This window comes from Haliotis rubra, unplaced genomic scaffold, assembly GCF_003918875.1.
Source record: "Haliotis rubra isolate DU_JTF1 unplaced genomic scaffold, ASM391887v1 Scf154, whole genome shotgun sequence".
NCBI lineage: Eukaryota > Metazoa > Mollusca > Gastropoda > Lepetellida > Haliotidae > Haliotis > Haliotis rubra.
In genome coordinates this window covers 1,253,138-1,280,828 of record NW_025765492.1, presented here as the reverse complement: position 1 = coordinate 1,280,828, position 27,691 = coordinate 1,253,138, and the positions used below count along the sequence as shown (strand labels likewise).

At 38.9% G+C, this 27,691-nt stretch overlaps 1 protein-coding gene across 3 annotated transcripts; it reads left to right on the top strand.

The window, feature by feature from the left end:
- LOC124270736 (myoneurin-like) lies at positions 1–25,846 on the top strand. 3 transcript variants are annotated; one of them, XM_046705774.1, is made up of 5 exons: positions 1–63; positions 20,034–20,566; positions 20,893–21,051; positions 21,386–21,470; positions 22,122–25,846. In XM_046705774.1, the coding sequence occupies exons 2-5, from the start codon at positions 20,087–20,089 to the stop codon at positions 23,009–23,011; spliced, it is 1,614 nt and encodes a 537-aa protein (XP_046561730.1). In that variant the 5' UTR covers positions 1–63; positions 20,034–20,086; the 3' UTR covers positions 23,012–25,846. The 3 variants fall into 3 exon arrangements, with proteins under 3 accessions (XP_046561730.1, XP_046561731.1, XP_046561729.1); XM_046705775.1 differs by lacking the exon at positions 1–63 and adding an exon at positions 113–356; XM_046705773.1 differs by lacking the exon at positions 1–63 and adding an exon at positions 11,443–11,534.
- Positions 25,847–27,691: the final 1,845 nt, after the last annotated feature.

Below are 27,691 nucleotides of genomic sequence, written 5' to 3'. Positions count from 1 at the left end.
ACGCATACGGGATATCCTTCTCGCCCACTAAGAAGGTAGTTCCGTTGACACCCTCCCGAGCAGGTGAGAACTTTCGCCATTATCACTGAAATACCTTCAAGTACATTTGTTTTCCTTCCCCAAATGATTCTTAGGTAGCGACATCCTAGCTTGGTTGACAATCCATGTTGTTTCCGTGCAGCGTCGAGCTGACCCTGCAAGTGCTACGTCAACAGGTTGTCGGGGGTTTTGGTTACTCCCCCTCCTCATTTTCCCACGGACTATAAAATTTTCCCGTGACGTTGCTCGTCCATATGTGAAACCAAAGCAAGACAGTTTCTTCTGAAACAACAACAGGCTAACGTGTTTTCATACAGGTTAGTCATTTTTTGTGCGCACATATTGGCAAAATTTGTCGCCAATGTGAAATTTTCATGCATTTTGATAATCGGATCAGTGAAGTGAAAAGGGTTATTTTTAGCACAAGATTTTACGATAACATAGTATGAGAACTAACAGTTTGTTTTCTTGCATGCTGAACCCTACTTCTTTGTGGTTCATATCTAGGATTGTGTGGTTCTTTGATAGCTGACTTTCCTCAGTGAACAGCTAGGGGCAACCTGTTGAATGTCCTGGGTGGAGTCCCATATTGATGTTAGTAATTAATATTTTATGTGTGATCTGCCCATGTTCGTATTGATTTCTAGTTATAAGTATTTGGCCACAGCCCATTAGGATGTATGTATGGATGTCCATATAGATCAAGCAAGATTACTTATGATTGAGCAACGAGTAATCAACAGTAATGAGAATACAAGAGGACTTAGCAATTAATGCTAATGTTACGTAATATTATTCTGGTGACTGTTGTAGTCCGAGTTCACTATACAATATTTGCATGAACAATATTTGTTGCAAAGAATGACATTTTTGATAACTTCTGTGATGAATTTGTCATTTTTTTAAAGTATCAATATCATTACACTACAGCACTCAGTTACGAGTCTCTTCAACTCTGTTATTCATCATATTGGTATCAACAAAAAAATCAGTTTTAAAAATACAAGGTATGACCACCAAGAATTATTATGTCCAAGCATTTTTGAATTTATAGCAAAAAATGTGACATTTTCTCTTTAATCGCTTGTCATGTTTGTGACCCTCAGTGTCTAATGTAGGAAACATTTTCTGATTAATATTCCTCAGTAATCAGTCATGGGATAATACTGGTAATTTATATTATTTATTTGAACATGATTCAAAGTGGGGATGCTGGGTTAGCTTCAACTGAAGTGAAAGCATTTGCTAGCTACGTCTACAATGTATGAATCCCATTCTTGTGCTTCCTGCCATGATTGTACTGGAATTTTACTCAAAGTGGCATCATACCCTACTCTCTCATTTGCATGAATATCAGTCATTTTCCTACACCAACTATGACGAAGAAAATATGTAAAAGAAAAAAATATGTAAAACAAAGTCATCATTAGATAACTGACCTGGTTTATCAGTATGTCAATGTCAGGCAGTGGATGAAATTGTTTATTTGCTGATCTGATAGTGAAGGGAAATATTTCCTCCTGTCCCGAGTTTTGTTATGTGTTATGTTGTCTTCATCTGTGATGGTTTATTGAGTAATGATCTGTCATTAGGAAATAAACTGTCCAGTTTCATCACTGATAAGAAATGTTTGTATGAAAATATTGTTTTAATCACTGATGGTATCGCTTGTGTGTGTGTGACCCGTGAAGGTCCGAGTTAGAATGAATCTTCAGCAACCCATGCTTGTCGTAAGAGGCGACTAACGGGATCGGGTGGTCAGGCACGCTGACTTGGTTGACACATGTCATCGGTTCACAGTTGCGCTGATCAATGCTTATGCTGTTGATCAGTGGATTGTCTGGTCAAGACTCGATTATTTACAGACCGCCGCCATATAGCTGGAATATTGCTGTGTGCGGCATAAAACTAAACTCACTCACTCACTTGTGTGTGTGTGTGTGACATTACATTATTGTAAATTCACACAGATTGTGAATTCACAGTGCTCACATGAAATAGCCCTGATCATATTGAGTGGAAGTCTGTTTTTGTTGCTTTAGTTCCCAGAAAACATACCCTGTGTATTAATTCATAGTTACTGTACACTGTTTGTTTGATTGGTGCTTATATTGGTGCAATATTCTAGTTATATGAGAGGTGTGTAAGTATTCTTGTTTGGGCCAGACAATCCAGTGATTAACAACATGAGCATCAATCTACTCAATTGGGACTGAGTGTCATGTATCAGCTGTGTCAGCGAGCTATCCGAGCCTGTAAGTCAACTCTTACATCAACCATGGTTTGTTGAAGACAGGTTCTAACCCAGATCTTCATGGTTGAAGTTTGCAATACAATGTAACATGTTTTCAGTATCTGTTTGCAGTCATGTGATTGTGGCAGTTTTTTGTCCTGTGTGTTGCTCAGTGTAACAATGGAAAGACATAACACTTCCTGTATCTAATTATGGCTATTGTAGGTTAAAGTGATAACACTAAAGTCATGCCACATCATTGTTGTGGGGATAACTAATGTTCTTTTAGTAAATGTGTCTTCAACAAAATTCAAAATGAAATCCAAAAAATTGTCCAGTTTATTGGTGATGTTCAGTTCAACATCAGTTCAGGAAGTCCTTTTTCTTTTCAAAACAAAAATTATAAAACTTGATCAAATTGACCAAAGTAATATATGCATTTTCCAAATCTACACTGTTTACTTCATACTGTTCAATAAATCAGATTCCTCACAATATCAACTTCCTTAGCACCTGATTTGTCCTCCCCCATCAATACATTATAGTCCTTTTTCTGTTTTAGTTAGTTGGCTTCCACAGGAAAATATTTACGTTCACAACGGTTAGTACATCTGTGTATGAATAAGTCATTTTAAGACAAATGTTTATCATAATTAAATGAAACTTTGGAAGAATGATACTCGTGTATTGTTTATGAACTTGTGCATATGTAGAATTGATTCCTTAAAAAGGAAGAATTATTGTAATTTGTACCATGTTTACAGGCAATTACTTTTTGTACACAGAAACTATTTTCCTGTGCTCAAGCTGTAACTTTGTTTTTCATCTTGAAGAAGGGTCTACTTCAAGTTGTCAAGTTGTCATATTTAGAATGTTCAAAACATGTATTTCATTTCCCTGTTCTGGCAAGTGCTGACACAGGTTCACATAATTTTAGAAAATCCCTTGTTTCTGAAGGTATTCAGGAAAATGTGAAACTAAATATCTGTTAGAAATACCAGGTACTGTCATTCAGTTGATATTTCTCTAACTGGTGATTGAGATATTCTCTGTTCAGAATGTCATGTCTACGTAGTTGTTTTGTCATTAAAAATAATCATGTAATGTTGAAAAGGTTGTATTCGTCAAGTAGAGATGAAGATATTGACCGTGCCAGCCCCTTGATCTCTACATGTGTATTTCCTAGAAGCCCCCCCCTAGTGGTAGGTGAATGTTGAACATGTGTAATCCCCAGAAGACCAGTCTCTACAATCAAGGAAGACAAGAACGCAACAGGGAAGTGAGCTGTTGCACTGAGCTCATCATATCACTTCCTCCATTCACAGAAATATCCTTCTCGGTCACAGCAGGCTGAAGAGATTTACTTGTTTCATGTTAAAAGGCGGGTTCAACATGAAAGCGTTTCCTGGACATGGCACCCTGTATGGTCCAAGGGCTCCCTTGCAGTTACGCAGCTGTGAAGGGTATCTGTAAATGGGGTAACCTTAGACTGAATCAAGTTAAAATCTATTTGGCCAAATGAGCTCAGCTAATAATTGTCCAAATAATAGCACTACTCTGTACTGAATGATGCCAAGTGTCAAGTTTGTACTGGTTGTCTCAAATGACTTTGGCAGACACTGGTAACAACATTTCCCCTCATAGTCTCAAATCATGAGTTGGTGGGGTAGCTTCATGGTGAAAGCTTTAGGTTGTATCTCCTAGGGTTTTTTCAGTTCCCCAGATGGTTAGAATTTTGAAGCCCCTTATGTCCAGAGCTGGAAAGAGCTAAAACCAGTGTAAAATCAGACTCGCTGCGATTAAGGGCTGATGGGCTCAAATGTGATGTATTGGTTCATTAAGTTCAGGTTTGAATCCCACACAGAGTGAACAGTCTGTGACTTAAGCCACAAACCTGAAGCCTGTGATCAATAATCTGATCTCAGAATTGCCCATAAGTTAATATTAGAAGCCATTACACTTGTGTGGAGCTGTAGACCACTGCTGTGGAGCATCTGCCTGAGCAGAAGGTCGGTGGTTTCATAGCAAAAGACATGAAAAAATGGTGCTCTACGTTACCTACGTTGTACCTAATACAAACATATGCATACATGCATGTAGCTGTCACAGTACAATAATCTTTGAATGCAATTTTGAAACCCAATTTGCCTCACCTCACCTGGTCTTGATTAGGGATGCTTGTTGTAAAAGTCAATTAATTCTAGATCAGGTCATCCTGCCCCAGTTATAAGAACTGTTGCTCAGTCGTCTGGCCCAGACAGTAACAGGCAGCCAGAACTTTGACCTTGGTTGTTTGGTTTGTTGTTTAACGCCCCACTCAGCAATGTTCCAGCTAAATGGTGGTGGTCTGTAAATAATCGAGTCTCGACCAGACAATTCAGTGATCAACATCAGGAGTATTGTTCTATGCAATTGGGATACGATGACATGTGTCAACCAACACAGCGAGCCTGACTACCGGATCCTGTTAGTCACCTCTTATGACAAGCATGGCCTACTGAAGACCAAGTGCAACCCGGATCTTCACGGGTCATTTTGTGGTTGTATTGTGTATCTGAACACATGTCCAGAGACTTCAGCTGGGGAGAAGTATCTATGATGATGACCTATGAAGATCGAGGTTAGATCCAGGTCTTCAGCAACCCATACTGTTTTAACAGGTGACTAACGACTTGGGTTGGCTGGCTTAATTGATGCAGGACATCGGAGATCAGTGTCCATGATGTCAGTCACTGGATTGCCTGGTCCAGACTTGATTTTTCAGACTGCAGTCATATAGCTAAAAGTAAAACATTGCTTTGTCCAGTGTTCACGAATGGTGTTTCAAAGTAACAGGACATTGGGTCCTGTAAGTTTCAGATGTCTGTCAGACCCATTGAAAATTCAGAGGACACATAGAATAAAAATTAAATACATATTACAGATATAACATTTCTTATAATTAGTATTGAAATAATTAACAAATGTAAAATTTATAATGAAAAAACAAGTGTGACATGTCACATATAACAACTTCATTCAAAGTCATTGTGAAATATACAGTTGGACACTGACACTGTCAGCAAATCTGCCGCATTTGTCCGAGGGTCCGACACTATTCGTGAACACTGTTTGTCTGGCGTAAAACAACAAATACGCAAGCTATGATGGTGCTGTGAAACTGGATATTGTATTGTGTGTGACCCAGTAATGATAATTTTAAAACACCTTCCTTCACAGTTCCCTTCACACGACACACTTCCATCCTTGCAGTTTATCATGTACTACAAGTCCAACACTTGCAAAATGTGATTGTCATGTTAATTGTATGTCTGTTCTCTATTTTATGTCACATGAGTTCATAATCAAGTTCATTCATAATTGTATTTTGAAATCAAATTTCTTTATAGGCACTTACTTTGATTGGCATTGTGCATTTAGGCATCATGACATAGTATCCAAATTTGATCTGATTCAATTTAATGACATAACTGTCAATGTTTTGACTAAGGTGTCATTAATGTTTATTAAAGTTTAATATTGATATCAACTCAATATTTTCAGAATGCACGAGTTAAAAACAAAATTATTTATTCTGTTTGTGTGTAGATAAGAAAATGTTTATACCTCAAATTTATCAACTTAATGCTATATGGAAGAACGTCTGAACCATTAAATGTATAAAATTGAAGTTTATGCCATCTTTTTGTCTGTTTCAACCATAGTAATCTTAAAAGGCATGAACCTATCTGTGCTAATGAATAACTAATTAAGTATCAATATTCATAAGTTATCAGGAGAAACCATGACATCCCTGATTTCGCCTATGGGGATAAATTTGTCAGATCAGACTAGCATTTTGATTCTTAGGTAATATTGCTAGTATGTATACTGACAACGTGTTTCAGCAATGGAAACTAACATTTGTCCCCTGATTGTTGTAATGACAACACCCTTAAAAATGGCAAATTTGTACAAGTCCTTACGATACATCAACTATTCGGCACTACAACAAGTGCCAATTTCCATGGCTGTGTTTTGATGTGCATTACTCCCTAACAGTTATTTTGTTTGTCTTTTCAAACAACTATAATAAGCAGGACATGGCAGGTATTCATTTGTTCAAATTGTAAAAATATAGGAGAGTTTACAGACATCCTGATCTGGACTTATCACGAAGAGATGATGTAATCAATGATTGAATGATGGTCACATTATGTTTATCTTTAGACAGTGTACTGCACATATCAATTAGTTTTCAAAATTCCTGTTTCTCAACCCTTTAATTGTCAGAAAGTCAAGAATATTTGCACGATATTGCCTATGAAAAAATATTTTCTCATATTCCTCAGATGGTCAACATGTTTTTGTTTTTTCATCATGCTGTTGTTTTCAACACATGACAGTCTTTGAGTGACACATGTTTTTACCTTTAATTAAACATTGTTCTTTCTATTATTCAATGTTACATGTAAATTTGAAGACCACTTCCTCTTTAGGGCTTGGTAACCATGACAATAGATTTATGGTCAGAGGTAGAATGGAAAGAATGTCATATAGTCTTAACCTAGAGGTAATTAGCTAACATTAGGATCAGTTTGTTGTTTTGTACAAAAATGGACTATCATTGATTATACTGGCATTTTAAACAAACTGTTCCATTTAAGTATTGTTATGTATGTGTATTAGCTGTGAAATGTTGCCCAGTGTTTGTGCAGTATACATGGTTGAAGCAATTAAAGTACTACAGCGAGAGAAGATGTTAAATGAGAGTGCCCAGGGGTTTGTCTGTGTCCACTGTTAGTGTTACTATTGTCAAGGTGTTTGTCTGTGTCCACTGTTACTATTGTCAAGGTGTTTGTCTGTGTCCTCTGTTACTAGTGTCAAGGGGTTTGTCTGTGTCCACTGTTAGTGTTACTATTGTCCAGAGGTTTGTCTGTGTCCACTGTTACTATTGTCAAGGTGTTTGTCTGTGTCCTCTGTTACTAGTGTCAAGGGGTTTGTCTGTGTCCACTGTTACTAGTGTCCAGAGGGGTTTGTCTGTGTCCACTGTTACTGATGTCCAGAGGTTTGTCTGTGTGTGTTACTTTGTCTGTGTCCACTGTTGTAGTGTCAAGGGGTTTGTCCAGAGGTTTGTCTGTGTCTAGTGTTCTTGTCTGTGTTACTACTGTGTCAGGAGTTTTTGTCCTCTGTTACTAGGGTTTGTCTGTGTCCACTGTCAGAGGTTTGGGGTGTGTCTGTGTTACTAGTGTTGAGGGGTTTGTCTGTGTCCACTGTTACTGATGTCCAGAGGTTTGTCTGTGTCCACTGTTACTAGTGTTGAGGGGTTTGTCTGTGTCCACTGTTACTGATGTCCAGAGGTTTGTCTGTGTCCACTGTTACTAGTGTTAGGGGGATTGTTCCAGAGGTTTGTCTGTGTCCACTGGTCCACTGTTACTAGTGTCAGAGGTTTGTCTGTGTCCACCAGGGGGTTTGTCTGTTCCATTGTTACTGATGTCCAGAGGTTTGTCTGTGTCCACTGTTGCTGTGTCAGAGGGTTTGTCTGTTCCACTGGTGTCCAGGGGTTTGTCTGTGTCCACTGTTACTGATGTCCAGAGGTTTGTCTGTGTCCACTGTTACTAGTGTTGAGGGGTTTGTCTGTGTCCATTGTTACTGATGTCCAGAGGTTTGTCTGTGTCCACTGTTACTAGTGTTGAGGGGTTTGTCTGTGTCCATTGTTACTGATGTCCAGAGGTTTGTCTGTGTTACTGTGTTGAGGGGGTTTGTCTGTGTTGTTACTAGTGTTGAGGGGTTTGTCTGTGTCCACTGTTACTGTTGTCCAGAGGTTTGTCTGTGTCCACTGTTACTAGTGTTGAGGGGTTTGTCTGTGTCCATTGTTACTAGTGTCAGAGGTTTGTCTGTGTCCACTGTTACTAGTGTTGAGGGGTTTGTCTGTGTCCACTGTTACTGGTGTCCAGAGGTTTGTCTGTGTCCACTGTTACTGGTGTGTTGAGGGGTTTGTCTGTGTCCACTGTTACTGTGTCCAGAGGTTTGTCTGTGTCCACTGTTATTGTTACTAGTGTCCAGAGGTTTGTCTGTGTCCATTGTTACTAGTGTCCAGAGGTTTGTCTGTGTCCACTGTGTCCACTACTGTTACTAGTGTTGAGGGGTTTGTCTGTGTCCACTGTTACTGATGTCAGAGGTTTGTCTGTGTCCACTGTTACTAGTTACACTGTTAGTGTCCAGAGGTTTGTCTGTGTCCACTGTTACTAGTGTTGAGGGGTTTGTCTGTGTCCACTGTTACTGATGTCCAGAGGTTTGTCTGTGTCCACTGTTACTAGTGTTGAGGGGTTTGTCTGTGTCCACTGTTACTGATGTCCAGAGGTTTGTCTGTGTCCACTGTTAGTGTCTAGTGTTACTGGTGAGGGGTTTGTCTGTGTCCACTGTTACTGATGTCCAGAGGTTTGTCTGTCAAGAGGTTTGTCTGTGTCCACTGTTCCACTGTTAGTGTCAAGGGGTTTTTCCACTGTTCTGTTTGTCTGTGTCCACTGTTACTAGTGTCAAGAGGTTTGTCTGTGTCCACTGTTACTAGTGTCCAGAGGGTTTGTCTGTGTCCACTGTTACTAGTGTCAAGGGGTTTGTCTGTGTCCACTGTTACTAGTGTCAAGAGGTTTGTCTGTGTCCACTGTTACTGGTGTCAAGGGGTTTGTCTGTGTCCACTGTTGCTAGTGTTGAGGGGTTTGTCTGTGTCCAGAGGTGTGTTAGTGGTCTTTTCAGTTACTTTTAATATCACCATTGTTCTTTTTAAACAGCACCCAAATAATTGGTGTTTATGAAGTTCAAAATGTGTATTCCCCTTTCAACGAATGAGTATTGTTTAAAGCTACCTTTAGCAATATTACAGCAATATTATGGCATTGGATTAAATGGTGCACCATTACCTTACTATCACTTACACCCTGGCTCTACCATTTCAGAACAGTTACATATTTAGATGGTTTGTTGGTTTCTTGAGATCTTCCATTGTATTTGAATCAAGGGACTGCCAAAATTTTCACCTTCAAAGGGAATTCCTGTATTTAGGCCCACGCGAAAGTTAGCCCATGGGCTTAAATTTGGATTTAATTCTTGGGTGTTTAGAGTGACGTCCCTTTCCCCCATATATGGCTGGGGGCATATAGGGTTACCCTCCGTGTCATGGATGCCTTGAATTTTGTACTCAGTTTCAATACGAAAATGGGAGAGAAAACAGGGAATGTACTCTATCCACTTCTCCACAAAAGGCGACTGTGGAATTCAATGAACTTATACATGGGCTTTCTTGGGACTCTAATGGTGTGCATCTCATATTTTGTTTTTGTATTTTGTTGTTTTTTGGTAAGTTTAGAGACATTTGAACTTAGGTACATTTTGCTGAATTTCTCTATGATGATAGTGTAATAGGGGATGAAGTCATTCCACTTCTCCACAAAAACTGCTCAACAGAATTGAATGAACTTCTACATGTCTTTCCTAGGGACTCTAAAGGTGTGCATTTGATATTTTTTTATGCAATTTCTTAATTTTGTCACTTTTACAGATGTTTGAACTTAGTTGAATTTTGTTCTATTCAGCCTGTTCGTTCCATCCAACAGGGGGTGTACGTTATCCACTTCTCCTCAAAAACTGCTCTATGGAATTCATTTAGATTACACATGTGCTTTATGGGGACTCTAAAGGTGTGCATCTCATATTTTGATTTTGTATTTTATTTATTTTTCCAATTTTACTGCCGTTTGAACTTAAATAGATTTTGTTGAATTTCTCTCTGAATATAGTGTTATAGGGGATGAAGTCTATCCACTTCTCCACAAAAGCTGCTCAACAGAATTGATTGAGCTTCTACGTGTGTTTTATTGGGACTCGAAAGGTGTGCATCTCATAGTTGCATGGATGTTTATTGAATTTGTTCGTGAATTTTATTCAATTATTGATCTTTATATGATAATAGGTTGTGTTATCTAACCCCTCAACACATTGTTTTTAGTGTTTTCAAGTACAGTGAAGCCTCGTTAATCCGGACGGTTGCGTTTCTCAGTAAATTCGTCCGGATTGCGAATAGTCCGGACTACTGAATCAAGACCCAAGTTGCTTCCCTAAGAATTACAAAAACGACATGAATCTGGATAAAACAAATAAGCATTTAATGTAAAGCTTAATTCATCACATCAATAATTTTACCAGTGACATCCGCAGATGTTGATACGTGTCTGATCACGCCCTTCCTCAGCACAGGTGAGGTAATGTCTAACAAGCGATCTATTGTAGTATGCCTTGAATGTCCGAATTATTCCTGCATCCATCGGTTTATGAGACGTGGTATATTTACATTTGTATGTTTAGAGACATTTGTGACTTAGCATTGTCGTAGAAGCAAAATCAATTTTGTTGAATTTCTCTCTGTCAAAGTACATTAACCAATCACAAAACAGTTCACTTGTCATCCACCTTTGTATTGTGGTGTCAATCAAAGTGTAAATGTACAGTATCTTCAGTCGGGAGCTTTTATGTCTAATTAAAACAACAACCCAGTTGGCCAGTTAATTAAGTAAACATCGCTTGGCGGTGTGTTACGGTTCGTGAACACTTTACAGTGTCCGGACTGTGAAGCAATTTGCTGTTTATTTTACTGATTGGTGACAGCTACTGAATCTTATTCATCGTCGGTTGATCAATTTATTATCGAGGCAAATTATATAGGCATGATTGGTAACAATGAAACCCCTCAGGCAGATTGATTATCGGAGTGACTTTTCACTGTACTTCAGTGGGACCCTGAATGTGTGAACTCTTCCTACAGCAGCGGGGGCATCCGTGTCCCTGGACACAATTTTTTCTTGTTTAAGCATAAAACAATCATATAATATCAATGGTATTCTAAGGCATCAACTGTACTAGATTAGGAGTATAAGTAATGTTGATATTTCATGTGAAAAATGAGTCTTATTGACAGTTATCATTTATTTCTCAAAAGTGTTGTCATTCTTTTCAAGACCAGGATAAACATTAGCGTGGTAGGTCCGGCTGTGTGTATATCTGACTAAGGGGGAAAGGGTCGTGTCATGAGAGTAGGAAATATCCCCTGACGTAAGATTCAATAGAAATAAGGATGTTATTGAAATAGGAAGTAGTGTTTTCCACCAGATAATAGCATTGGACCATTTGGGTTAGCAGCCTGAGATACACAATAGGATTGGGTGAAAATAAGGAAATTCTTCATTCTCCTCCTGCATGGGTGTAGCTAATGTCCAGCAGTTTCACTCAGGTTAGTTGAAGCCAATTCATTTGGTTCAGCGTTTTCAGAGAATATTTACATGGGTTGTTTCATTAGACTGTTGACTTGAACATTAATATGGACAGTATTTGTTTCTTGTTGTTGTGTTGTAATGTAAATTTCATTGGGTGCTTGACAATTTCTCTGTATCATCATTGTGTTGAATTACTATGTAGAATTCATGACTTTATGATATTTTTTACCACTTACTAGCTCTGAGCCGAAACTAACCTGTTTGTGTTTATTGGAAGCTGGTCGACTGATTTGTTTTTTTCATACTTGTAGCAAGAAGTCACTCTTTGTAGTCAACATTGTGAAACTTGAACATGACAAATAACTGTATAGAATAACAAGTGAGGTATAATTAGGAATAAGTGGAGAAAGAAAGCTGTTTCTCTACGGAAGAGGGGACGGTGGGGTAGCCCAGTGGTTAAAGCGTTCGCTTGTATCACCGAAGACCCGGGTTCCATTCCCCACATGGGTACAATGTGTGAAGCCCATTTCTGATGTCCCCCGCCGTGATATTGCTGGAATGTTGCTAAAGCGGCCTAAAACCAACTCACTCACTCTACAGAAGAATGAAGTCTTCTTTGTGGTTGTACCAGCTTTTGAACATTTATATCAATTTTTAGTCTTAGAGGAAATTTACTGGTAATTAAACATTCTTTCATGAGCTTCAAGAAGCATGTTTTAAAAATCTGCAAAATTTAATATATTAAATATAATTATCATAAAGATTAATTTAAAAAAGCATGTTTCAGTTAGCTTATAGTATGATGACTGAATTGAAAATATTTTAATTTTCAGATAAGTAAGATTACTTTATCATATCACATGACATAGATATGACACTGAAGCAAGTTCCATAGAATAGACAAGGCCCAGGTATGCATGTCAAAATGTTGACATGGTAACGTTCAGTGTAGGAAGTTTTAAATTAGTAATAAAGTTACTAGGGCCTACTGTTTAGAAGTCGTCATAGCCTGAAAACATGTTTATTTCAAAAAGGACTTGCTTCACTTATTGACAAGTCATGATTGAACATTTCATGATATTTTAGTCATCAGGTTTAAAAAGCTAACTGCACCATTTAAGTTGGATGTGAAATTTGCAAATGCATTTTGTTCTGTTTCTAAATAAAAACAAAGAAACAGAACCACATGTCTTTCTTTAATTTAACTGCAATAATAACCTTAAAAGGAAAATATGAAAAATGACCCTAAGGCCAGACCAATTGTATTTCTTGTTTTAAGGATCAGCCGGTCATATTTCTTCAAGAATAAGACAAAAAAATCAAAGTTATAATTCCCTGCTCAAAATATAAAATCCTAAAGTTTTATTGGTCAAAAATGTAAATTTACAAGAAAATGTGTTTTTTTAATTGTGTTTTGCCCCATATACACTTCATAAATTGCCAAAAGTAGAATACTTTTAGTATTTATTTAATTCTTCTTTCTCTCTCTCTCCCCCCTCCTAACCAAATTTTTTTCGATGATAGATACAGTCACCCCTTCTAGCCTGTGTGGTTATCATTTACTGTACCATGCATATAATGTTAAATATATATTAAGGCATTATCGGTGAGAGTCATTTGCTATTAAATTATATATATTTAGCCCAATAAATTATTACATTCTCATCCAAATATTTCCATAATATGCGATGTGATAGGCATTTGAATGTCAGTATTTTATTATGTTTGAATAGATTGTTCAAAGCATCTGTGTACATTAACTTTTGGTCGATGTGATTTACATTGAAGATGAATTTTTGATGGGGTTCGTGAATAATTGTTTGAAGAAGGGAAGACACAATGAGATTCTCCTCTATCTTATTAGTGACAATCTTATTACTCAAGGAAGGATGTTTGGTAGTGTGGCAGGCAGAGATGAGAAGCACCTTCTGTTGACACTTGGTGACAGCATAATTACTCCAGGACAGGTAGTGAGATAGGCAGGTTGGAGGTTCTTCTCGACTCACTTTTGTCACAGAAATAAAGTTTTCTTATTTAAAAATATATATCTACAAAAAAAATATTTTAAAAATTAAAAAGAAGCTCTGCACAAGTCTGAAATTAAGACTTCGGCAGTCTAGACTTGCCAAACCATTCAAGACTGGGGCCCCTTTTTTATTTATTCTCTGGGGTTTGGAGACAAGCAAGAGTATTATGTTTGTAGGTGCTTCGTGACAACACAATTATACAAGGACATTTGCTTGGTAGTGAGGCATTAGCATCTTAAGTAACTATTCTGAAAAATAATAACTCAGTAATAAGTCTCAAAAACAGATTACTTTCCTTTCTTATCATGTGTACGATGGGGACTTCACCATGGGAACTGGGATTCGTTGCCGAGTCAGTGGGTAGGCAGGGATTTACCTTGAGTTCTGTATTTGAGGGTCCTGGCGACACATACTCTTAATTTTCAGGGTCCTGGACAACAAAATGGGGTCCCAGACGCCTAAATATTGTTATTAAGGCTATGTTGTAATATTGCTGTAATTCAGTTACTGTTATTGTTTATCATGATCATCACATTGTTACAGTAATTCAAGTGCAAATGATAACATAACCCGTCTAGAAGCAGACTCAGTGATAACTTATTTTTACTTGATTGGAATTTTTACAAAAGGTACTTGCACTTTTTCTGCTCTCCTGTGGACGCGGTAATAAATTTTTGTTGCGTCCACCGTCAATTTGTATGCGTATAGGATGCAGGAATTCACGTCCCGTAAATCCCTGGGTAAGTGACTAGAGCTGCTAGATCAGGGATTTACAGGATGCGAATTCCTGCATCCTATACGCATAAAACTTGACAATGGACGCAACAAAATTTATTAGCGCATCCACAGGGACGCAGAAAAAGTCCAAATAACCTTTTGTAAAAATTCCAATCAAGTAACAGTAACTTATCACTGAGTTTGCTACTAGCTGGGTTATGGTATTATTTTCAATCTAATTACTGTAACAATTAATGTGGTGATCATGATACACAATGCAATAACAGTATTAATAATAATATTTAAGTGTAGTCTAGGACCCCTGAAAATTAAGAGTATGAATCCCAGGGACCCTCAAATACAGGACTCAAGGTCAATCCCTGTGCTAGATGAACTTTTCATTCCCTCACAGCACTGGAAGCCACTGACCTGTAAAATGTCAGTACTTACCCTCCTCCTTCTGACTCAAGTGACTGATAACAGCAGTGATAGTACACAACAATACTAAATTCTCAGTCACACCTGGCTGAAGTAAGATTCTTGCTGTGTAGTATAGCGTGTCAACACTGGGTTTGTCATCAGGGAGGGGGTTTAGACAGGGACAATTAGTGATGTGATAAAAAAAATATCTAGATTAGGACAGTTTGTCCATCTGAGACACCCCCACGTACAGGGCACACAAGAACAGTTTCGTTCAGCTGGGAAAATATTAGGTGCTCCTCTACCCTCTTGAAGGTATTGGCCGAATGATAATGGAATCTTTCAGTGAGTTGGATATTATCATATAAATGTACCTGCAGTATATTGTTAACCTGCTATATGTTATGAATATGAGGATGAGATACTGGCTGACCTGGTATATTGCACTCCTCCCCTCCTCCAGCTTGGCCCTTGCAGGCACTAATTAAACATGCTAAATGATATGCCTTGGAGAAAGGATGGCTCTTGTTTGTTTGAGAGCTGAAAAAACGAATTTTATGACTAAAAGTAGGAAAGTACATTGTTTTTTCATTGAGGAACAACCTACTTCTCAGGATATAATGACAAGCAATCTACCTTGTGACCAAGCCTAGCCACCCAATCCATTAAGTCGTCTTTTAATGTAGGTCACTGTGGATCTGTTCATACCCAGAATTCCCTGGGATGTCTGTTCCTAATGACCTGCTAAGCTCTGTGCAGAACAAGTGGTACAGTGGTTGCCAGGTTACATCTGAGTGATGTTCATCCTGACTAGACTGTCTCTGTATCTGTGGATGGAGCAGGTGCTTGGAGACTGAAGGGTCTATGATCAGATCCAAGTCTGCTCTTACCAATAGATCTACATGTTGTTACCCACGCTGAGCATAATGGCCGGCTTTGATCAAGTGCTTGGAGACTGTATGGTTGATGATCAAATCCCAGTCAGCTCTTACCAATAGATGTACATGTTGTTACCCAGCCAGCACAGTGGCCGGCGTTTATCAAGTGCATTGAGACTCTATGGTCTCTGCTCTGATCTCAATTTGCTCATACTAATAGATGTACTTGTACTTGTTACCCACCCTGACACTCAGTATAATGAAGCCAGCATGGATTCAGACTAGTACAGCAAACCCACATGTACACATTATTTGACGTTAATCCCCATTTCTCCTCACCTGGCCATGTTTAAAGATGGTCCTAATACACATACATACACGTACAGACACTTTCATGCACTTTAGTAAGCGATGTAATCGTGAGCACAGCGTTATACCCCATGTCACCAAGTGGTTACGTAGTAACCTTGGAGATGCATGCATGGAGTATGGAGGACACAAGAAGATCCTAGAAAGTAGAAGATCTGTTCTAGGCTTGGATAGATGTTAATGTGACTCATTCTCGTTACATCCTGATTTAAAGCCATTGCCCAGTCATGGTGTGTGATGTGAGACGTATTGGTTCAGCTTTCAGAGGGATACAAATTAGGCCATTTACCAGTTTGTTGATAATATATTTGATGATATGTTTCAATATTTTAAGATGAATTTAAAGACGAAAGTCCATTCACAAGTGAATAAAGTCATGTAAATGTTCTAAAATATCCTAATGCGTTGTCTCTAGCACATTCACTGGAAGCATGAGGAATGGTGCCATGCGTATTTACCAATACCAACTGGAGTTGTAAACACACTCAAACACAAACCACTGATACAGTTAGGTTTTTATTAGCTACAGCAGTTTATCCCACCAGTGTTAAACCAAGTGCAAGGGTGGAGCAGGTAGGGGGTGAAACTTCAAAGCCTACAGTATGATGTAGCAGGTGAAACACAGCCCAGGGCTGAGATCTATGGGTTTCCCCCGAGGTGGTTCCATCATTACAGTACACACACTGCTGTAGGCTAGTCCCCATCCTGGTGTTAGGTCTCCCCCCCTTGTAGCCACTCATGATGTAACATAACCACTTCAGCGTAATACATTAATCATTGTTAATACATACTGTGTCGACCACAATTAACTGGGTCTGTTGTAATAGTCTCAGATTTAGGTTGTTGTGGTTTAGTATGTGTGCTGTGTTATGTATACATCTCTGCAGTGACGGGGACCGAGCGTGATGGTACAACACCGGTGTCCGTAATGCCTTGTTGTGGAAATTTTGTGCGGAATTCATAGCAGGAATTAACCTAGGATTCAACTAAGTGCCCTTGTCTAGTGGCAAATTGTAAAAAAGTGTTTGTTCTGTTCAAAATTAGGAATTTCAAACATTGACACGATATTCTGTGCAGAAATTTAAAACTAAACATTAATGTCTCTACTTCTTTATAGGTCTTGGTGATTGTGAAAAAACATGTCATCCCTAAAAAAGAGCCAAAAGAGCCACAAAACAGTCTGGAAATATTTCATTCCAATTTAGGAATATTTACTTCCAGTTGTTGCTAGGGAATAATAGCCTGAGGTCAGGTGAAGATAAATATTTGATTGCCGATGCAAACCTTGATCTAGACCTGGTGATGGTTTTGTTCTGATCATAAAACCGTTTTCAACCCTCTTCTTGACTTTGAAAATGGTATGTGTGCGACGTTTACTCACATTTGTACAAAATGTCCAATTTGACATTGGACTGGCAAAAACTATTTTGATACACACATGAGCCGATCTGATAATGCATGCACGGAATATGACTGAAGCTTTATCTTTACTGAACAGAAGGAATGTAAACATAGTCAGGAAGAATAGCGAACAATAGTGACTTGTAGTGTAACCATGGAGTTGTTTTTTTATTGTTATTTTTTCATTTAACAGTATATCAGATGCCTAACATTGGGTGGTCCTGTGAGTACACAAGTGCTACTCTTGAGCAATCCAACCCAAGTTAACTGTCCTTGTCACCTCCTATGAGTTTGGGGCGGTGGGGTAGCCTAATGGTTAAAGCGTTGGCTCGTCACGCCGAAGACCCGGGTTCGAATCCCCACATGGGTACAATGTGTGAAGCCCATTTCTGGTGTCCCCCGCCGTGATGTTGCTGGAATATTGCTAAAAGCGGTGTAAAACCAAACTCAGTCAGTCAGTCCTATGAGTTTAATACCAAGTTGTGGGTGGGTAGGTAGGTAATTAAGGTAAGGTTTTACGGCAACCTGGGGCTTGAAAAGGCTTATGTGTACCCAACACTTAACAAATTGTTATATTTATGTTTATTTAAATCATGTCATACTTCCGAATGAGGAAGTCTAACAGCTCTTTGTATGCAGCCATACTACAAATTATCACTGAATATTGTGTTAATTTTTATTATTTTTATATTTTTTTCTTAAGAACAGTTATTTTGAGATCCTGACGTGGATTTTCAACTTAGTGGCTGGATTAACTTCTGTTATTATCTCCCTTTATCATGTCTAGCCATTAAAACAACCTTAGCTTAGCACATGGGTTAGTAGGTTTATAAGGGATGTTACATGTCCATCTTATGTTGGAGAAACTATCTTCTTTTATTTCCCTTATTCATTCAGATCATTGAGTTCATATGTTTCACCGCAGGAGAGTAGATTGTAACTAGCTGCGAACATTTTGAACGGTCTTGTATCCTTCCATATGTCAAAGATGGTTCTGAAAGGTGAATCTTGTACATAATCTCGAGTTTTGGTTCTGGAAGATTGAGCAATAAGCGATGGCCTGCAGACTGTTGTTAACAGCCTATGACAGCATCAATGCAGTCCTTGGAAGTCTTGACCGCCTCCGTGGTGTAGTGGTTAGAGCGTCCGCCCGGAGAACGGAAGGTCGCAGGTTGGATCCCCGACCGCATCATACCAAAAGAGCGTTAAAATATGGTACTTGTTGGTCCCTGCCTGGCGCTCGGCATTAATGGGTACAACAAGGACTGGTCGGCTCGGAGTCAGTATAATGTATCTGAGTGGGATATTCATGCTTAACTGCAGCATGGTATCTCAGTGGGCTAGCACTATAAAACCAGCTTAAGTCTGGGCTAGTACAAGCAGCGCACATACATACATACACACGCATGCACATCGTCATATGAGCCGAAATATTCTCAAGCACGACGTTAACAAAATTTCACCTCACCTCACCTTGGAAGTCGTCTATGTCAGTTTTTCACAGTACAATATATCAAGTGCTCTAGCCCTGTTGCTAAGGAACATACTCATTGTATTTACACCTCCAGGTATGTCATGATAAGACAGTTGTGTGATAACTTGATCGTGTCTGGCTCCTGAGGCTCTACACGATACTAGTATATATATATATCAAACATACATTCACACGTACATGTCCAGGATGCTGGGTGTTAAATAGACATGCTGTGCTTCCTCAGGGGATGCTCCTGTGATGATCATATTCAAACTACGTCACTTTGTACTCACGCAAGCTGTCAGAACTGAAATACAGACAACTACACTTACAACGACCTGTACTTACAAGGGACCTGTATTCTCTTCCCACAGAGGTTACTTGTCATATCTTCCTACGAACCTCTTCTAATACGACCCTTTCATGGTGCGAGTGTTCAGGATTCGTGATTGGTTGCATTTAGATTTAGTTGTGCAATCAGCGACGTTGTTTCAAAAGTGATCATTCGCAAGGTCTTGGTAATTTCCATATACTTCAGGGAAACTAGAATCTCTTCCCCTGCGCGATGCGCAAACGTTTCTTCTAGACAGATCTCAGTCATGTAATGGCAGATCAATGGCGTCTCCATCTCCCTCGTTGACAACGGACAAGCTAGCCATTAAATGCCTTGTGTGTCACATCAACACAAGTCCCCCGGCAGAGGAGGGATATTTGTGGCCCCACATTTGCTTGTATTATACAAGTTGGATCTAAGCCGATGTAACACGTGTTCTGATTGGATAAAAAGAAAGGAGATAATTCGTGTTACGATTTTTTGCTGCTTGGGGATTTTATGAGAACCGGGAAATATGACCGTATTAGAACAGAGGTTCGACAAGTAACGTCTGTTGGAAGAGAATGAGGACCTGTAATTTCAGTTATAATCGTAGTTCATTTAGATAATATATATGCAATTTGACTTAAATATACAGCAAGTGTCAAGGACCAAAGAAACAGTTCATTATATCATTCAGTTCATGTGATCCCGGCCTAGAAACTGTACCAAGCATCCCATGCTGTTCGCAGAGCAGGTATATTGTTCTGGTCAGTCTCCCAAACTTTGTATGGTGGTATGAATCTTTAATCATAATATGATCACTGGATTGTTTGGCCATTGTATTACTGGAATATTATTGAGTGTGGAACAAAGAAACTTTGTAGACCATCATTCACGCTGGTGTATGTTTGCAGGACTCCATGGTTTCCTGCCCTACCTACAGACAGACTTACCTCCCCCTGCCAGAATGGAGAGCTCACTACACTATACCTCTGTCAACCATGCCGACTGTCTAATAGGATCCATCAACCAGCTCCGGAGGAAAACAGAACTATGTGACGTCCTTCTCAACGTCGGCAGTCGCCGCATCCATGCTCATCGACTGATTCTATCGGCGTGCATGCCTTATTTTCACAACCTCCTGGAACACAACCCACGGGAAACGCCAGCCGAATACCACTTGACTGATGTAGACCCAGATGCCGCTCAAAGTATTATTGAATTCTGTTACACGTCGGCTATATCCGTGACGGAGGAGAATGTGTTGACATTGCTGCCAACAGCCTTCATGTTTCAACTGGATGAGATTAGTAACTTGTGCTGCGACTTTCTGTTGTCTCAGCTCCGTCCCGACACATGCCTTGTGACATATCAGGTGGCCACTCAGTGCGACTGTAAGACCCTACAAGAGGATAGTGTAGCCTTCATTAAGGAAAACTTTCAACAGGTAACGTTCAAGAACAGTTGATTTAATTCTGGGACTTCCAAATCCGGGACTCTGAGAATTGTAAAGAAATTTTACCAAAACTAATGAGACACTGTTAGTGACATATTTCTTGATAGTTTGGCTGTTTTCATCAGTTTTTTCATGCCACAGTTATTAAACACTTGTACAATCTGGGAATTAGTCTTTAAAAAAGGACGGACAACCCTTCTTGGGCAAATACTGGTACTTTAATCAGTTGAGCATCATATGAATTCTTGAATTTGGGATATTTTTTGGATTTAGTGGTATTATTGCTCCTCTCTATTCATCTGAGGTTATTGTTACAGATTTTGGCAGAGGAGACATTCCTGGACCTGGCAGTGTACAGTCTATTACAGACTCTGAAGTCTCTCCAGGGGGAGGTGCTGTCTGACAAGCAGGTGCTTGACGCCATACAGACATGGGTGGACCATTGTGGGGAGGACAGGCAACAGTCTGCACCACTGGTACGTCCTTGAATGGGGTTAGCAGTCAGTTCAAATAATCAAGTCTGGACCAGACAATCCAGTAATCAACAGCATGAGCATTGATCTGCGCAATTCGGAACCAATGACATGTGGTAGAAGGGGTCTGATGGGTGGGTGGTATTATTGTGTACTTGATGGCACATGTATTGGTGTGTTGGTCTGTGGGCAGTCCATCAGCATTGTGTACTCGATGACAGTTTCGTTGACGTATTGGTCTGTGGGTAGTACATCAGCGTTGTGTACTTGAGGGCACGTGTATTGATGTGTTGGTCCATTAGCGTTGTGTACTTGATGGCATGTGTATTGCTTGCAGGTGGCGCACTTCTTCCCTGACCTGTTTGAAAAACTGAAGGAGTTCCTGCCAGAGGAGTTGCTGCAGCTTCCCCTCACACTTGATGGTTTGTATACAGAACACTAACATAGTGTGGTGTGTGTGTGCTGAACTCTGTATGTGGAAAACAGGCTGCATCTGTTAGCTCTTTAAAAGTCTATAGAATAGACTAGTGTGTAAGGAGAACAGTGTGTTTGTAGAACACTGGAAAGCCTGTTTACAGAACATCAGTACAATTCATATGTAAAGCACTAAAGTTTTTGAAAGGCTTTCATTCACCTGATGAAGGAGCAAGAATTAGCTCTGAAACGTCGTGTAAAGAATAAAAAAGAAGTTGTTATCCATAAAAGTAGTGATGTAAACACTAGAATAGTCTGTATTTAAAACAACAGAAAGGTTTTTTTGAAGACTGACTGACTGAGTTTAGTTTTACGCCGCTTTTAGCAGTATTCCAGCAACATCACAGCGGGAGACACCAGAAATGGGCTTCACACATTGTGCCCATGTGGGGAATCGAACCCGGGTCTTCGGCGTGACGAGCCAACGCTTTAACCACTAGGCTACCCCACCGCCCCCGTTTTTTGAAGAACAAACAATGAGTCTGTATGCAGCAAAATGTCCATATAGTACGTCCGGAGAGGGATCCTACGTCTAGGAAATAGACTTGTATGCCACATGTACCTTTATTTCTCATCAGTAATGTTGTGCCTTGCTTTAGACATGGACACATCCAGTCCCGTCTCTCGTCCGGATGAAACATCCACCTCGGAAGACAGCTTCTCCATGTCCAATGGAGGACTCAACAACAACAACAGCAGCAGCATGGTCATCATCTGCACCATCTGTGGTGAGATCTTCGACAACCAGAAAATGCTGGATCAACATAAGCGAGACTGTGAAGAAATGTCAATCAAGCCAGAGTTTCTACATGTCAACGACAACACTATTACCATTTCGACTGGATCTCCCAAAGGCGACAATGGTTTCTCCAGCAGTCACTTTAGCTCCCTGATTAATGGGCATACTTGTCCCATATGTAACAAGTCTTTCTCAGACAAGAAGAACCTTAGCAAGCACATCAAAATACACTCCCAGAGTGGGTTTTCTTGTGAGTTTTGTCTTAAGAAATACAGCACTAAATCAAATCTGCAGGGTCACATGAGAGTTCATTCAGGAGATCGGCCATTTTCATGTGAATTCTGCAGCAAACATTTCAGCACTTACTGTGTCTTGAGAGTCCATCTTCACACTCATACTGGGGAGAAGCCATACCCTTGCCCAACCTGTGGGGTATCCTTTGCCAAAAATATCCATCTTAAACGACACATGCAGATACACACAGGTGCTAAGCCCCACGTGTGTAACATTTGTGGCAAGCACTTCAGTCGTAGCGATCACGTCAAGCGACACATTCAGAGCATCCATTCAGGTGCCAAGCCTCACACGTGCACCCTTTGTGGGAAAGAATTTGTGCGAAAATATGAGCTCAATAAGCATATGAAACTCCACTTTGCCCAGTCCGTCGATGGGCATTTCAGTAATGATACTGGGTTCCATGAGTTTGAAAACGGTAATTCAAGTCTCAGTGAGACAAGTTTGAAAGACTGAATGATCCCCATGTCTGTCCCAGGCATACCAGATCAAGCCCCATGTTCAGTACTGTGAAGTTCATGCACCTCCTCCCCATAATCAGTTATCACCCATCAGGATATTCAACAAATAGTTCACTGAGCCTACTGTGTACAGACATTTCTCATCCCCATCAAGACCATCATATTTCATAAGCATATTATTTTCCTTATCCTTGTCATGACTACAGTCCAGAACTACAGACCTTGTCAGTATTGTGTAGAATTTAAGCTTTTGATGCATTTGGAAAAGCAACGTCCTGTAACTAAGTATTGTCAGCTTGGTACCAATGTTACCAAGGATCTGTTTTTTATGAAAATATTCCTACAAATTGTGAATACCACTAAATATGAATATAAATAAATGTGAATATTAATGGTTTTACAATGAATAATTTATTGATAAGATTAATTCATGACAATCATCTTTGAAATTGTATGTAAATAGTATTCCTATAATCCAAGCTTTGTGGTACAGGGTGATGATGTTAGTTGATTGTGGAACACTACCCACCTGTCATCACTATCCCCAGTGTATCCTAATCAGTAACACAAGCTAAGGTTGGTATTGGAGAAGTAGATTTTTCCCTTATCAGTAAACATATTGTCAATTCGGCCAGTATCATAACCCGTTATAACGATGGCTGATTTCAGGTATGATTGAAAACTGTTGTCATCAGTTTGTAGCTAACAATTCAACCTGAGTATACAACAGTTTGTCAGACTGTGGATAAAATTTAAAAATTATGTCACTAAATGATCCCCAGTTACATAAAATATAGGCTTTGAAATACACAATGCCATTCTAGACAGTGGTCAAAGATAACATAGAAAGTTACTAAGAAAGTGTAATCCCAAAAATTATGTCACTAAATGATCCCCAGTTACATAAAATATAGGCTTTGAAATACACAATGCCATTTTAGAAAGTGGTCAAAGGAAACAGAGAAAGTTACTAAGAAAGTGTAATCCCAAATATAACATATGTTAAATATAGGCTTTATATGATACTGGTTTTAAATATGATTTGTGTACTGCTAAGTTCTTGTGTGCAAACAGGACTGGATAATAATACCAAGGTGCATGGATTTTAAAGTGAGTTTCCATTGTAGCCAAGAACATGCTGGTATAATCCACCAGAGGTATCTGTAGTGGTGAAGCCTGTATGGTTGCCCAAAACTTCCATTGTGACCAGAAATACTGGTACAATCCACCAAGGGTATCTGTGGTGCTTATGCCCATGTACAGATCCATTAAACTTCCACTGTAACCCAAGCTGGCTGTAGTATGATGCCTTGTGTGTAAATGGTGCCCTCATTGGTGGCCTAGCCCGTGCTGGTATGATCCCCAATCACTGATGCTGAGGATGTAAATCTTCCTGGGAGAGACTATGGATGATTGAGTGTGAGAGTGTGTGCCATGTACAGTACAATCATTTTCTTCATCTTGGTATAAGTCATTGCTGCCAGCCCTGGCACCTCACAATAACAGAACATCACCGTCATTCAAGACTCATCTTAATTCACCACACCTCACATATTCACCTGTATTTCCTCATTCCCAGCTGTTCTGCATGATAATCTGAAGCATTAATCACAAACCCTGCATCTCGTGGTGATATGGACAGTATAAAGATGTTCATATTCTGTAGTTATTATTTATTTCGGTTTCCAATTTATGAATATTGCACTCAAAAGCTGAAATTATTTTTCAATTCAGTTCATCTCAAGACCCAATTAATATTTCAGTAGTCTTTTTCTGCAAAATGATTTTAGTGCTGTAACTAGGACAAGTGTTTTGGAAGGCAGTTATTTAACATACTACTTCTTGTTTGCCATATTAGAATACATTACATGTTTGGAATACATTACAAGTAGAAAGCGGTGGAAATATTAGGTTTTAGATTTTCAAACTGTACTGACAAGATATTAGGTGGTATTTAAACACATAAAATGTTTAGATATTTGAAAACATTTCTGAAGAATTATTACCATTTTTACTGATAATATTTTCCTACATTGTTTTGAAAAATTATGTTCACGATAACAGCCTTGAATGTTCTGTGAGAATCCATGATTCTGTTTGGCGACTCCTTCAGAAGGGGCCATGTTACATGCAATATGTACAGAACCACTGAAGGAGGATCTAGCCAACAGATGGAGTATTGCAAGGGACATTTTGAATTCAGAAATTTTGTACAGATTGTACTTGAATTGCAGGAGATACTCCTCTAACAAGGTGCCTTATTTTCTTATGGACTGACTTTTGCATTGTAAAAGTCTGGTATGCATGGTTTTCCTGAATGTTTGACATTGCCCAGTAGTGGCAGTTGTTGTGTTATTCTAAGTCAGAATTTGGTGAGAGGACATTCCGTTTTGGGACTCTTTTAGGGTTTTTGTTGGGTTACTTATAATTTATTTATTTAAATGTATATAGTTTGAGATTCTTATTGTTCAGTGTGTATATTATGTTCCATTTTGAATTTTAAACATTGTGATTCCTTTCAAGTCACTTTCAAGTTATATATATAAGTTATTGGTTACTTCGCCCACATTCGCTTCGTATTTATTGTACCAGTTTCCAATTTTCATATTTTTGTATGTTTGTTTTGTTACCATTTAACAACAGTTGTTTACATGTTTTTTCATAATATATCCTAAGCCTGCAATGTGCCTATGCTGCCATATTACATCAGACCCTCACTCTTTCCATACTGCAGAGTCCAGATTCAGTAGCCAGATTAAATCAGCTAACATGACACGGTTGTGATGTGTACATACTGCCTTCGACCTGAACTCAGCATACAGTTAACTCTAGGGGATATTTGGGGCGGTGGGGTAGTCTAGTGGTTAAAGCGTTGGCTCGTCACGCCGAAGACCCGGGTTCGAATCCCCACATGGGTACAATGTGTGAAGCCCATTTCTGGTGTCCCCCGCCGTGATGTTGCTGGAATATTGCTAAAAGCGGCGTAAAACCAAACTCACTCAGTCAGTCTAGGGGATATTTAGAACCAGTTTTTGTAGGCACTTTTAACATGGAACATTTACATGGGATTCAAAATTGGTATCTGCGAGTTATTTGGGCTTGGGATTCCATGTAAACCTTTCCACATTAACAGGATCGGGACCATGAAGATTCACTGCCTACAGACCTTCCAGAGTTGACTGAAAGGCTATGAGTAAGGCTTTTGACTGTAAGGCTATTGTCATTCAATACAGGAAACAGAAAGTTGTGTCTGTGGATGGTGTACGAGGACTTGGATTCACATAATTATAAGCTTTTGATTAACATATTACATCCCTGATGCAAATGCACCTCTTTTTTTTAGGATAAATTGTGCATGCATATACATTACTCTGGCTACTGAAGACTGGGCCCTGCCTTGTTGCCTTGTGATACACTGTGATTACTATTCATAATATTTTTGGTATTTTTTCCTCAAATTTCTACAAATTGAATTTGAATGTTGACATTATATCTGTACAGCTGTAGAATTCAGTCAAATGGAATTAGCTAGGAGAGATTATATCATTGATGTTGAATGCTCAATCTTTAGCCCAGGAATGCTTTTGAAGAAAAGATGATATTTTGTGCCCATTTACTCTTACTTAGGAATCACAGTTTGGAGATTCGAGAATTGTATTGATAAGAACTGGAACTACAAGATGTGGAAAAGAAAATTGTTTTTGAAACAAATATCTGTAAGATTATGATGATGATGGTTCTATGTTGTCAGAGATACCGTAATGATTCTGCATCAAACTGTCCATCCCCAGTGCCTTTCATTCTTCTATGTATTGGGTGCCATTTAAGAAATTATGATGGGCTTTTTTGAAGATTTTTAATTCTTCTTTTTTTTCTACTGTATTTCAGATTGCGTAGTATAGGTAAATCATAGAACATTCTATGAGAGTTTGGATATTAGTTATAGCACAGTATTCTAATGTTCTGATCCAAATAAAGAAATTTTATTGGATGTTTTGGGCCATCAAACACAAGTTTCTATAAAATAAAATGTTTGGTTCTTTTCCTTTGAAACCAGTATGGTATTAATTGCAAAATATCTTAAGATAGTTACAGTAAGTGATGTATTTTTTGCCTGCAGAGATTTTTACACCTATTGATTGTTCCAAGGGGTGGAAATGAGAAGTATTCATTGAAAACAGCCATATGCATAATGTTGCTCATACCGTGGAGCTACACATATTGTTTTCATTGTTAAGAAAATGAAGCACTGCCTTTAAGCATGATATTTAACAGCATATTCACACATTCTCACTCATGGTTTATTGTCACAGAATTCATTTCATGAAATAACATGCTCAAAAATTGGGAGAGATTATGATGTTCAAACCTACCATATAACAGTTAAATCGTTTATATAATCCTAATTCTCGCACAAAGGCAATGTGTAATATTTATTAATACTTTGTAATGATGGTTTTGTTTTCACTGTGCTCTATATTTCACAGCTTTGTCAAATACTATTTCTTACTAATCTGACAAGAATGTTAATGTTAATCTTGCACTGTTTCTGTCACATTCCAGACTTTGGTTTCCACTAGGGCTATGAGTCCTCACTTATAAAGCACCTGCTCATAGTACAGTAGTTGTGATACATCATCATTGATCAACATCAGGTGCAAATCTGTATATTCCA